The sequence below is a fragment of the Oenanthe melanoleuca genome, chromosome 1 (genome assembly GCF_029582105.1).
Source record: "Oenanthe melanoleuca isolate GR-GAL-2019-014 chromosome 1, OMel1.0, whole genome shotgun sequence".
Classification (NCBI taxonomy): Eukaryota; Metazoa; Chordata; class Aves; order Passeriformes; family Muscicapidae; genus Oenanthe; species Oenanthe melanoleuca.
In genome coordinates this window covers 44,493,850-44,507,097 of record NC_079333.1, presented here as the reverse complement: position 1 = coordinate 44,507,097, position 13,248 = coordinate 44,493,850, and the positions used below count along the sequence as shown (strand labels likewise).

Below are 13,248 nucleotides of genomic sequence, written 5' to 3'. Positions count from 1 at the left end.
TTTACATGAATGTGTGTACATTGGGTGGATGAAAGTTACTGCAGTTTTTAGTTTTAACACCACATTCTGTTATTATCTAACATGCAATTTAAGCTTTCTCTTTATATTATAACATATTTCAGGGTAATTGTGAGTGTCTTTCAGTGCTTGCTTCTGTTGTCTAAAATACAGAGTGTGCACTAGTGGCAGCTCTGGGTTTCTGTAGTGGGCAGGCAGACAATATGGGATGGATCCTGGCAAGAGATGGAGGAAGTGGTGGCCAGGGAACAGGGCTTGGCTATAAGCCCTCACTCTGCTGTGCCACTGCCTGGAGCCCCTGTGCTTCGTAAAAACAGCTGTGGCCACTCACATGGTGTAGCTGCATCCAGACAGACCTCTCTTCTGATGGAAAAAAAAAATTTGGAGAGGGTTGTTCTGGGTTGGAAGCAGGAGCTGTGCAGGGTCTGTTTTTATCTTACTATGCAAGGGGTATAAAATCTGTTGTTTCTCTTTTCCGTGCCTGCTTCTTATCTCATACACAGCCCTAAAGCTTGTGGCACTCAGAGTCACTGCAAAACAGGTAGAGTGGTATGGTTTCTTCCTACTATTTCTTTGGAGGGTTTAATTTCCTGCTTTACAGCATGCTTCCCTCAGCATGGAGCTAGCTTGGCACCAAATATACTTATGCCAGGTTATTTTTTAATTGGAGTTTATTCAGCCTGTAGGCACTTTTATGAATGCCACATACTCACACAATGAGGTCACTGGGGTTTGAACTTTTGACTACAATTCATTTTTACCTTACACCTCCGTGTTATAGAACTGTACCTGCCTAGCAAGTTGTTCTGTGTTGGCTGAGTGCTTAGTTCCCTCTCAACAATCATTTGAGATGTAGTGTGGAGCCGTGGACATAACACATTTTCAAAATTTTGTCTGAACCTTAAATACACTGTGTTGATGGACAACTCTGCATTGTTTCCATGTTTCATGGATCTGCCTTTCTGTACAGATTTAATGTATAAGCCAGTATGTATTCCAGTACAGCCACTAAAGCTTGAAGACAATTTCAGTACAAAGCTTAGAAGGTCCTAACCAGTCTGGCTCAAATAGGTTCTCTTTTCAGGACCGGCTGTATTAGCTGGAAGCAAGTGTAGTTTATTCCCTTACTCACTCATCTAGTAGTCAGCAAATCTAATCTGTGGAATTTGGACCATCTCTACATTTTCCCCAATGTGCAAATTAAATATTTCTATCTTGTGTTTCCCCACCACTATAAAGCTGATTTTGCAATATTCATGCAAGGACATCTATTCGTTCATCAGAATTGATGTTTTGGGGTTGTTTTTTTCTTTCTTACATGATTGAGTCCTGAAATCCTGTCACTTTTGTTACTTTGTTGGTTTCACCAAAATGAAAGTTTTGGACTGGAGCAGGGGAGATTTCTTGGTTTTTGGTCCTAACAGAGGTTGCTTCTCAGGGAGGAGTTAAGTGCAGCCTGGATCCGTGCCTCAGCACTTCTGAAGCTAGAGATGTGAGTCACCAAAGCTCACCTGTGACATAGCATGCTTTGCCACTGTCTGCTTCATGCTACTGTATTCATATTCAATATGTTGCTTTTAAATAGCATGAAGAGATGATTAAGTACAAGCTTGTACTTGTTTAAAGTGTTTCACGTAGTCTTTGCTTTCATGAAGAAAGAGCCCCATGGAATAAAAAAAAAAACTTAGTCTGTTTTGGACTGGCATGTGTCAACCACTAAGGCTGCCTGAACAAAACACTCTTCTGAATTTGTTACCAAAAACTAAAAATCAAGTTGCTTGGCATTTTACTTACTCTTTCACAAATTCTTAGGTTATCTGGTATTTAGGTTGCCTTGCTGGCATCTGGCTTCACAGTACACCAGACTTTTTATTACTTGAGTACCTTATCTGCATGACTATGAGTGAATGATAAATTACAGTGAAGAGGTAGCTCTGCTGTAATTATGGTTGAGTCACAGTTTATTTGCAGACAATATTTTAAATGTTCTAGGACCTGTCTGTCAACTCATTTATGTTCATGCCGTACAGAAGTTGCTGGTCCCAACTAGTCCACCTCATAAAGTCCCCAGTGCTCAGCTGTTAGCAGAGTTGAGCTGGTTTGTCCTAGACAGGTCTCTGGGCTCTGAACATTGAGCACACAGGGCTTAACTTAGATGACAGCTTACAAAGAAGAAGAGGAAGAAGAACTTTATGGGTGGGATACAGAGGACTCAGATACATCCTCACTATTTGTCCTGTTTCTAGCTTCTAAAAGTGTTCTCACAGTAAGGGACCAAAGGGAGGTAGCTCAATGTGGTCATTTTCAGTGCCCACGGCAGTCAGGGTCTGAGGGTGATCATCTGTAGTACCTGCCTCAAGTTCCTGAGTGCTGTGGGGCTGGGCATGAGCACACGTGCTGGGAGCTAGCTGCTTTCAGCTCTCTGAACTCTTCCCTTTGGATTTACTCACCCCTGGTCCATCCACGTGCAATTTAGAGTGTAGCTTAATCAACCTAATGTGTATAGCTGCAAATGTGATAAACTGTGAAGGATAATAAGGTGAAGTAGTGGGGGGAATTTCTTAAACTGGTTTTACTTCTAAGGGGCTTGTAATTTGGACTGAGGGCTCACCACTCTGGAGGCTCTCTGATCTTGCTGACTACAGAGCAGCAGAACCCCGTCACAGGGTCTCAACAGCATCTTACAGAAAACTGAGGTTTCAGTTAGACCAAGCAATGCTGGATTTGCACTAAACTCTGAGCTGCTCTGCACAAGTCAGGATGCAGTCACACAATGTCCCCACAGTCACTCAGTGAGTGACTTCCAGATGCATTTGCCCAGAGCTAGACTAGAAACCACTTGTGCATTGCTACAAACCTGAATTGCAGAATCCATTACTGCAATAATGCAGCAGGGAGCCCTCAAATAAGAGGAATATCTTCCTATTCCAGCAAAAACTCTTTCACCTCTCAGCAGCAGAACTGTCATCCATATGATGTAGCCTAGAATAATTTGTTGCTGTATCTGTTTCTAGGAAGAAGAAAAACAAGGCAGTCATGAGAGTAATCTGAATTCTGGATCAGATTGAGTTTTAGACCAAGTAACTCTGCACTTCTTAATAAAATTGGCCATTCCTGAAAACTGTAGGATAATATAGGAGTTACTGTCATCCCTGCAGAAATGTTTTGGATGGTGACAGGGAGAGCTCAGATGGACTTCATTGCAGCTAGCATGGGTTAAGCTGCACCCTTTCTTTATTGCATTTGTGCACCTCTGCCTTTCCAGAGCATCTCATATTTGATTCTGCTGTAGCTGTCCTGTGGCACCTCAGTAATACCCAGGTGTTGCTCACCCTGGGATCTGGAGTAATAAATAGTACCCCAGAAAGTGGAACAGCACCTCTGGCCATTGGTTTGGTTTCTTACATCAAATGCAGTGTTGAGCTGTTGGCACTGATAATCCATCTCAGTGCTGGGTGGTTGACATATCCAAAGTGAGCAGAGGCAGCTGCAGAGTTTCCCGTGAGCCACCCGCATTTTCCCTTTCTGGCACCTGGAGGCTGCTGTGTTGCTTGTGGTGCCAGGATGCTGTGGCAGGCTGGGAGAGCAGCCAAGTGCTGGGGGCAGCAGCCTTGCCCCCAGCCCATGCCCTAGGAAGTGAGAGTTGGCAGAGGTAGAGTTGCCAAGGCAGCTCCACCCCTTGCAGGCTGGGGTTTGTGACTGCTGCTGGGACTTGCTGGGGGCAGGGCTTGGGCAGGGGCAATGAGGCTTTGCTCTGGAAGGGTGGAGAGAGTGAGGAACCAGAGGACCTCATTTTGGAGAGACTCTGAAGAGAGGCAGAGGCTTATGGCTTTTTATGTTTTGCTTTGTTAGCATAAAGTTCCACTTCCAACCTGTGGTTATCATCTGGCTTTTGGGATTTGCCAGTGGGTATTGCAATGATAGCCTGAAAGAAGAAAAAAGTTTTTCATTTTGCCAAAAAAATGGATTTTTTTTTTTTAAACCTGTTACTTGTTTTGGGGTATTCTGTGTCAATTCAGAAAATAGGGATTTACTTAGGATATATAAATATCTATACATCTAAAAGAAGCAGAGAATATGAATACCCCCTTACTATATACGACATGCTTGCTATTCCAGTTCAGATACTGAAGGAAAGAAGGGACAGTATAGGAGCATCATCCAGCCATCCCCAAGTATGAAGTCACCAGAAAACTAGAGGAAACAGGTTTCTAGTTTTAGCACATTTGTGTTCTTATATGAGTGATAAGATTATTTCTGCAAAGGAAATACATTTCCCTGCAAACTCCTCCCCTCTGCCATAGGAAAATATGTTAGCTGGTTTGGTTTTGGAAATGAATTAGAGGAGAGGACGAAGGAAATCGTTGAGGCTGAGGAAGAGATTTGAGAATCACGAGATCTGCTTGTCATTTCCAGTCCTGCCCTATGCTTCTGCATGACTTAACTGCTTTGTATCTGTTCCTTATCTGTGCAACATGGATATTACCAAGGTGAACTCTCTAATCTTGGTGAGGCATATTGCTGAGAGGGAAAGCTTTATGCTCTATCGTTGATTGCGATAAGCAGGCTTTCAAGGATCAGGTTAAATGAAGCAAACCTGCATTAAAAGGCCTTAGAAAATAGGTGGCTGAATTTTCTTTGTATCTATACAGCCTAATCTCTTAATGTGGTTTTATAAGTGTATTTGTTAGTTAGAACACCACAATTGCTTTGGTGTCCACAGATCCCAAGAGGAGAATTAGATAAATGTTTTTTCCCAATTTCTATAACTTCTTAAGTGAGTGTTTTACCACAGCAGTTTATATTGCTAATGGGGCTGCTTTTGCTATGTCACAGGACACGGTAATATAATTTTTCTTTACTAAAATGCATAGTATTTCTTGTATTTAGCTCAGTGTAGTTCATTATAGCATTCTAGTTCAGTGGTATTTCTTAAGGGAGTGCCCCTCAGAAGCAGTGCTTGGCAAATTTTTAAACTGTGGCACCAGACAGTTTTTTTTGAGGGAGGAGGAAGGGGTAAAGAAAAGGCAGGTTATCCTCCAGGCAGCTAAAACCTATGTTAAGTGTTGGTCATGGTTGTGTTACTTTGGTTGATTCTGCTTTGCTTGTGTATATTGGTATAATTTAAGCAGGTTTTTTTTGCAGTTATTTCATTGATTGTATTTTGCTGTCTTGCAGACCACTGGTTGAATTGCCCTTGGTGTTCTAGGGATAGATTGTCAATGAATTTAAGTGGGGTCTTCTCAAAGGCTAGTTAAAAAAATGGTGTTAGTGGCAGAGGAGGCAGAGGGATGTAGAAAAAAAAGAATATAGTGCAATTTTCATTTAATTAGAAAGGAATAGATGGAAATTTTCTTGAATTGGACTGGTTTAATAATTGTGGTCTGTTTGTGATTTAAGATTCAGTTGATGAAAGTGTTCTTTCTTCTACAGTAAAAGCAGTCATTTCCATGGCAGCTATTGCTGTGGTGTCACTGTTTGAAATAATCACTGTTGGATCAATAGATCACTGAGCTCTCTTAACACATCAGAATCTTTTTAGAAAATCTAGAAAGAAAGCAATAAATAAATTTTCTCTTGGATGCTTTATTTATCCAGAGTTTCATAATCTCTGTATCTGTCACAACAGTTTGCAAACAAAAAAAAAAAAAAAGTGTTGATCGTGTCCATGAAACATAAAACAAGCTTTTGACCTCATTTAGTACTGATGATAAATGAACTTCAACTTATGTTCTCCCAACTGCTATTCATCAACAAGAAAAAGTGCAGTGGTTACCTTTTATCATGTACCTGGGAGGAGACATGTCCAGACTTTTACTCTGTTAGGTCAAGGTGGTAAAATAATTTATAGCTACTAGGTCACAAACCCTTGGCCCTTTTTATGTTTGGTGGCTTGTATAAACTGAAAAGCCAATTCTAATATTACTGCTGAGTTCCTAAGATTTGGCAGTTACTATCTGATACATAAATAATAGCTGTTTAATAGTCACCAATTACAATATGTTATATAGCTATCATTGCTAGTGTAAGAATTTCTTACATTTTTATATAGACCCCAAAATATATGCAGAAATGTATATTCTTGATCAAAATATAAAGTTACCCACATGGCCTAGCACAAGTATTGTGATAGCTTCAAGCCTTATCATTTACAGAAGAACACAACTGATTGCCCATCAAAACTTTTCACTGAGAATATGTTGTAACTGTGTACTGAAACTCCTCAGCCTACTCAGGTTTTCCTCATTTTTCCTCATAACTGATTCTCAATAAGAATCATCATCTGTTTAATTTATCACACCTTTTAATCAATTGCATTTGGAAATTAATATGCATTTTTGTAAAGACATTATTAGATTTTGACTGTCTGTTTTCTCTGGGTTAGGAGGCAGCAACAGTTAGCTGAAATTACATTTCAGCCAGGCAGCTCCAATATACAGAGATAACAGAACAAGAAGTATTGCAACTTACTGTAGCTAAGGAAAACAAACAACTCCCTCCCCCCACAAAAAAAAAAAAAAAAAAAAAAAAAAAAAAAAAAAAAGGCAAAAAAGCAGAAATGGAGTCAGGATGCTCTTCTCCCTGGAGAAGTGGAAGCCTGGGAGGTCTTTGTCCAAGCGGCAGCTACTTGTGATTTCCTAGTAGATTACCAGGCAGTGAAAACCTTTCAGGAGAGAAGTGTCCCCTTATACCTTTGTCCTTGTCTGTATGTGCATGTTACGAAACATTGCTGTGTTTGGAACATAAAGATAAAATTTTAAATATCCAAGAAGGTAACAGTGGGGTTGAAATGCAGATTAGTGGTCAGGGAGCCTCAGCAATGTACACAGTCATCAAGACCTTTATAAAAGTGGGGATTTAATTAGGGAGTTTATTGGCTAAACACATTGGCAAAATAATTAAAAAAAAAATAAAAAAATCAGGGCTTTTTTTCCATTACTATCATGGTTCAGCCCTCAAAAGTGTCCCAACAGCAGGAAGCTGAACCAGCTGGTTCTCTTGGGTCAGATTTCTAGTTTGGGCTTTCTCTGCAGCAGAGAATGGGGTCAGTATAGAGGATGAAAGGTTATTCATGGTTGGTGTAACTGCACCAGCAAAAGTCATCTCATGCAATTTCTTTGCCATATCACTGATAAAAGTTGTATCCACATAAGCAACAATTTATCAGCACTGTACAAATCAGATCTTGTGCTTCTTGGGCAGCACTTCCTCTGAAATCAGTTCTGAGTGCTGAATATATCAAAGGAACACAGTGGTCTGAGTAATAGCTGGAGAATTGGGCTCTAAAGACTAAGCTAAGATTTCGGTGATTAAACACTTGATGCTGATGTTGCTTACCTTGGTTATTAATGAGTACAGAGAATGCCAATAAGCAGTCATGTGCCATTAAAAGGAACAGGGTTGGACCAGAGCCCAGCTGAGTGAGATCATGATCAAGTCCTTGCAGTTGCTGTACCTGGATTGGGTAATCAGTCTGGGCCCAGGCACGGGAGGGGTTTGGTCTGGCTGGGCACGGGCTCTGTAGTGTGGTTGTTTACCTGGGAGCAGCCTGGGAGAGCTCCCACTGCAGCCTCTTGGGTGTGGTCAGGGGTCCTGGGGAACACAGCATTAACAGCACACCTGAACGTGGCACCTGGAGCTGAGCTCAGCTGAAAATAGCTGTGAAATGAAGTGAAGGGTAGCTGTCAAAGACAGCTGCACACAGCTGGAAATCACCTCGTGGTAAAACTGCACATTTCTGGAGCAGGAGGTGGGAACCAAATAGGGTTGTCCACAGCACTGGGGAACATGGTTGTATCTCCATCTAAACCTACGTGCAATCCAGCTTGACACCTGGCTCCTGCCTGTAGTGCTGCCTGGCTGGTCCCTCAGTAGGCTTGGCTCATGCTCTTGTTTAGGGGCTCAACTTGATTCCTGGAAAATAAAAGACCCAGCATTGCTGGAGATGTCCTGACAGACTTCCCTTTGTCCCCAGGGGCTGCTTCTGGATGGCCCAGGCCTCCCATCGGTCCTGTCACACTTGCATAATACATGGCACGTGGAGATATCTTAGATTCCTTTGGACATTTGAAATGGCTCTGGGTGCTTATCTTCAGGCAATGAAATTTCACCTAGATTTCTCCTGGCTATGATGACAGTTTTATTATCTAGTTAATGTACACACAGCTCCAATGCAGAATTTAAGTTTTAATTAGAATTTAAATCTGCAGCTTAGAGTGCCATATTGGAAGGGAACAATAGCAAATATAACCTGGATTAAAGTAAATGTTCATTTTAAATGGTTGTATTGCTGTCAGGAATAAGGAAAGTAGTTGAAATACAACGGTTTAACTAATTTGCCATTGTAGGAATTTAGTTATCCAGATGAAATGAATTTATTTGCATCAGCACAAGCAAGCAGAGCTGTTTGCATTTGCAGTCTCTGAAGAAACCTAACTGAGAATACAGCCTAAAAGGCAAGATTAATAATCTTGATTGCTGGTATTGATTATCCTGTGCTATTGCTAGACTACCAGGTGTGAATTTCACAAAATCCAGTGTGGATTAATCTTAGACCTTAACTTCTCAGAAATCTCAAAGTGCCTTGAAACTTTTGACCAGCACTTACAGTGCATGAAGCAGTGCATGAGATTTTGATTTTCATCCTGTATGAAGTGCCATATATATCTCTACACATCTGTAGATGTTCCCCGTAGTAATTGTATAGCATCAACATGCTTTCACTTACAAAAGGTTCATTAGGAGAGGTAATTTGAGGTCAGCAGTGGTGCACTGGTATAAGGCCAGTCACAGGTGGAATACAATGGTTTCCTCAGAGTTTTTTCCTTGATGTCAAGAATTACACTTATACTTAAGTGACTGCAGTACTGGAGCCTGAGTTGTGTACTGGATATTTTTATTCCTGCTGTAAGTGGTCACTTGATCAGGTCCTGCTTGAGCAGGCTCCTTAGAGGAATGTGAGATTATCAGTCAGGTTTTTGCAGTGACAGGATTGTGTTTTCCCTTTTAGTATTATTCAGTGCAGTTTATAGATGTAAGACTAAAACCCCACATCCTTCAGCATTGTTGGTTGTACAGCAGAGATTAATCTGGCTGCCATTTGGATCGCACTGTAGGTGGAGTCCTGCAGAACGAAAGCAGTCCTCTGCAAATGTTATTGCTCAAGATAAGGGTGTAAGCAGCAGATTATGAGATGACGTGTGACGTGTCCTTCCCTCAGTCTAAAAGTACAGGATCATGGTATGAACTTTGCCTGACTGGTTATGCAGAGAGTGCGCTCACGTTTGTAGCTCTAATGGACGAGACTCTGCGAAACAAAAACATAAAATGACTCTCATGAGCTCCTTTCTCAGTCACTGCATATGTGGAGACACTTTACCTGTGTCTGATTCTGAGGTAAGAACCTTATTTAACCTGTGACTTTGCTTAGACTTGGAGGGGCTGTGCTTAAGGGACAGCATTGCTGAAGCTGTGTTAATGCACCAGCTGGGCAGTGACTCTCTACTTAATTAAATGCACTGTTAAAGATCCTGAACATAGATCTGTGGAGAACCTGAAGTTCTTGCTTGAGTGACAGGTGTCATGCCATAGAAACCAATTATTTTAAAGTACTCTATTTAGGATAAATTTCATGCTGTAAGTGAAATAATTGAATGTAGAGAAATGTATGATGGTTTTGGTTTTTTTTTCATAATTGCAATAGTCATGTTAAAGTATTGTCTGTTTAGTAACTCTCCTTACTGAATGAAGTGCTTTCATACCATGGAATTAATCTTAAGCTGTCTAAAACAAAAAGCAATGTCTGCCCACTGTATCATGTGATTTAAAAAAGATTCATTGGATTTGTAATGGCTGAAAATGGCAGGTGGACAAAAGGTGACAGATCTTCTGTCACAGACATCATGGTAAAAGGCTGCTTCTGGGCTGCATGTTTGCTTTGGTTATGCAATATCTGGAATGCCTTCATCTGGTCTGGAGCAGATGAACAAAATATAGTTAGAGAGAGACAAAATGATGCTTTTCTTTTTTTGGAATACTTACCAACTTTCTGTCTTTCTTCTCTATTTTTATAAAGGAGCTGGGAAAAGCCAAGAAACACCAAGAAATCAGAAATTTTAGGGGAAAATGAATATAAATTTTTGTGTGCAATCTTTTTTTTCTGAAAAATTTCAAGGGTTTTGCTAGAAAAAATTACAACAGTATTACTTCAAATGCATTGAAATTCTTAAAAATGTTCCCTCTACCAAGTATTTCAGCTGAGGTTATTTTATTTCCAAACTTGTAATACCTCTGCAGTTATACTTGAAAGTATTAACCTCTGTGAGCCAGATGTGCTGTTAAATAGGAACAACGTGCTCATTTTCCAAGCTTCCTATCTAAACCCATCACTTTTTCCTGTGTTTGTTCTATAATATATCTCTGATATAATCTGTATGACTTTAACCTCCCAGAGCATATGGGAAGTGAGCTGCTCCCTTCCAAACTGGACAAGCTGGCTCACCTAATTCACTCCTGGCTGCAGAATCTCTAGATCTGACCAAGTGGGATTATGGGAATGAGTGGTAGGAGGGAGGGTGACTGCCCAGTCTGGTGTCAGCTTACAGTTACATGGATCTGCAGCAGTCAAACTGCAGCCTTGCTGTTCATTTTCATCACTGAACAGAGGTGAAACAGAGAAATATCATAGAAATGGGTTGGTTTGGAAGGGACCTTAAAGATGATCCAGTTCCAACCTGCCAGCTATGGCCAGGGACACCTTTCACTAGGCCAGGTTGCCCAGAGCCCCATCCAACCTGGCCTTGAACAATACCAGGGCTGGGGCATCCACAGCTTCTCTGGGCAGCCTGTTCTGGTGCCTCATCACCCCCACGGTCAAGGATGTCTTCTATAACATGTAATCTGAACCCACCTTCTTTCAATTTAAAATTGCTGCCCTTGTCCTATTGCTACAAACCTTGGTAAAAAGTTCAAAACCACAGTTCAGTTATTTTTACTGGTGTTACCTGTAATAGCCAATTTGTGCATAGAAACAAGTCCTGTGAGCACAGACCAATCTTTCCAAGATACTATTCCATGAATTTGGTGTTTGTGATAGGAACTGCTGAGGTAATAGGTGAGTTTTTAGTGTTATTAGTCTTGTCTGCCAAAGAGGTACTGATTGTTCACTGTTTACCTTACTCATCACAAGCATCATGATGTCTCTGCTTTGCAAAGTTATCTCTTCCTGAATTGTCAATTGCATTTGTTGTATTTATGGTAACTCCTTCTGTTTTAGACGTGTTAGGTTTATCTGCCATGTGACAAACTCACAAATGATTAACTGTCAGAAAATTCTGTGGCTTATTTGACTTGTTCACATTTAAAAAGGTTGTTTCTGATGACCACTGGAAGAAGTCCACATCCCAGGATGAAGAAAAGGCAGACTCTCAAAAGGTCACACCCAGGAAATGGGGCTCTGGAAGAAGATCCCGGCCTAGACCTCTCTCAGACTATGGCCAAATGTCAGTCCGAAGTTTCTCCATACCAGAAGATTCAGTTGCAATGGAGTCTCAGAGGGCAGACTGCACAGATGGAGAAAACCAGCCAGGACTGGCATCTGTGGGGTCTGTGATCCAGAGCAATACTGTAGGCCACCACAGAGGGCGGAAAAGGAGACCCATCTCCGTAATAGGTGGGGTCAATTTCTATGGAGATGATCAAGTAGAAGAGAGAGAAAATCTGCTGACACAAGTAAGATAAACAGATGTGCTCTGCAAACTGCAAAAGACCTTTTCACTTCCTTATCTCTGTCTTCAGCCTAGAAAATAGAATGGATCCTTCCTTCTCTTCCTTCCCTTTTGTCAAGCTGACATCGTGTTCTTAGAATACTGCTTTCCTGGTCACTAATTACTTTGCCTTCTTGCTAAAAATACAGCATGGAACAAGCCTGATACTGACTTTGGGATAATCTTTTCTGTATTGTAAATTAATCTGATTTCTTTCTTGGCATGTTCATTATGTCTCATATTGGTCTAAAAGGGCTTATTTGTGTGTAAGACAGATGTGTGTTTAGTCTCCTTATAGGGTGTTGGTTCTGAGAAACAGAGTAGTACAATTAAACATAATGATAACACATTATTTATTGATCATTTTGAATTATCCAAAAGCAGGCCTGTCCAAAAACCATGGCATTAAAAGTAGTGTTCAAAATCTTGGTTTTGGCATGGCAAAGATACTTAAAAGTAATGAAGACATTGCTTGAAAAAATTGGTAATAAATTGAGAAATTAATGAAATTAAGAATGTAAGAAAACTGACAATCTGAATGCAACATTGGTCAATGTACTACTAAATTGATCAGATGAAACAAAGGCAGGAAACCTATAAGCAAGCAGTGTGTACTTGAGCAGTACCTATATTTGCCATCTCTGTTGGCTTAAGTAAAAGAGTGAGAAATTTAAAACTTCTGGAAGGTAAAAATTACTCCTTCTTTCCTGGAGGTGGTGCTGAGCATGTACAATGTGTAGAGGAATTTACTGCTGTGTTGAAGGTCATGGCCCCATCTTGCATGTGGTTGAGAACTTCAGGCTCACAGGCTTTTTTAAGACTGCACTCATCAGATATTTCCTCCTTTCCAGGAAAGCTGGTGGACTTCTGCCTAAAACAATTGTCAAGCTGATAAAGCAACAGAAAAAAGAATTAGTACTTGCATCCTCAAAAAAATAGGTTATTAATAAAATTTGAGTCCTGCTAGTCTTTCTCAAGCCACTTCATCTCCCGCTGGGAAGTTTAGTGATAGAAAAGTGCTGAAACAATGGCAGATTTTCAGTTTCCTGTGAGAAACTTTTTGTAACGTGAACACTTTTATTGTGTATTGCATATTTTTTCTTTATAAGTCCCTGATGAAAAAATGCATCTTGATGCAAAACTTCAGCTGAAGCCGTTGAACCTTTTACCCAGGCAAAGGCCTTTGATTCAAATCTTATGTAATAAAGGTATTTTAAAATTACTTATATCTCTTAACTTGGAAGGGAAAAAAAGAGGAAAATTATTGTTACAAATTCTAGGCCATCTTACTCAAGAATAACAGATGGATTTCAGGGATAGTAAGTACTGGCAAATTGCTGTACTCTGTAAGGGATTAAACACTCTCCAGTGTTCAAAACCAAATTGATCTCTTTTCAAACCTTGTTTGCATCAGTTTAATAGTGAAGGAACATGCATCAAGGCAGCTATTTGAGTTTACTCTTTC

The 13,248-nt window shown here is 40.5% G+C and overlaps 1 protein-coding gene across 5 annotated transcripts in view; it reads left to right on the top strand.

Annotated features, from left to right (window-relative positions):
* The window catches only part of SPATA13 (spermatogenesis associated 13), a 71,542-nt gene that overhangs the window by 30,490 nt on the left and 27,804 nt on the right, over positions 1-13,248 (top strand). For 4 of the 5 annotated variants that reach the window (XM_056516480.1, XM_056481788.1, XM_056481797.1 and 1 more), the window contains exon 3: positions 11,386-11,748. In XM_056516480.1, the coding sequence (XP_056372455.1) occupies positions 11,386-11,748 (363 nt within the window). Of the gene's footprint in view, positions 1-9,182; positions 9,415-11,385; positions 11,749-13,248 lie in introns of those variants that run through there. The other variant, XM_056481807.1, reaches the window with a different exon arrangement.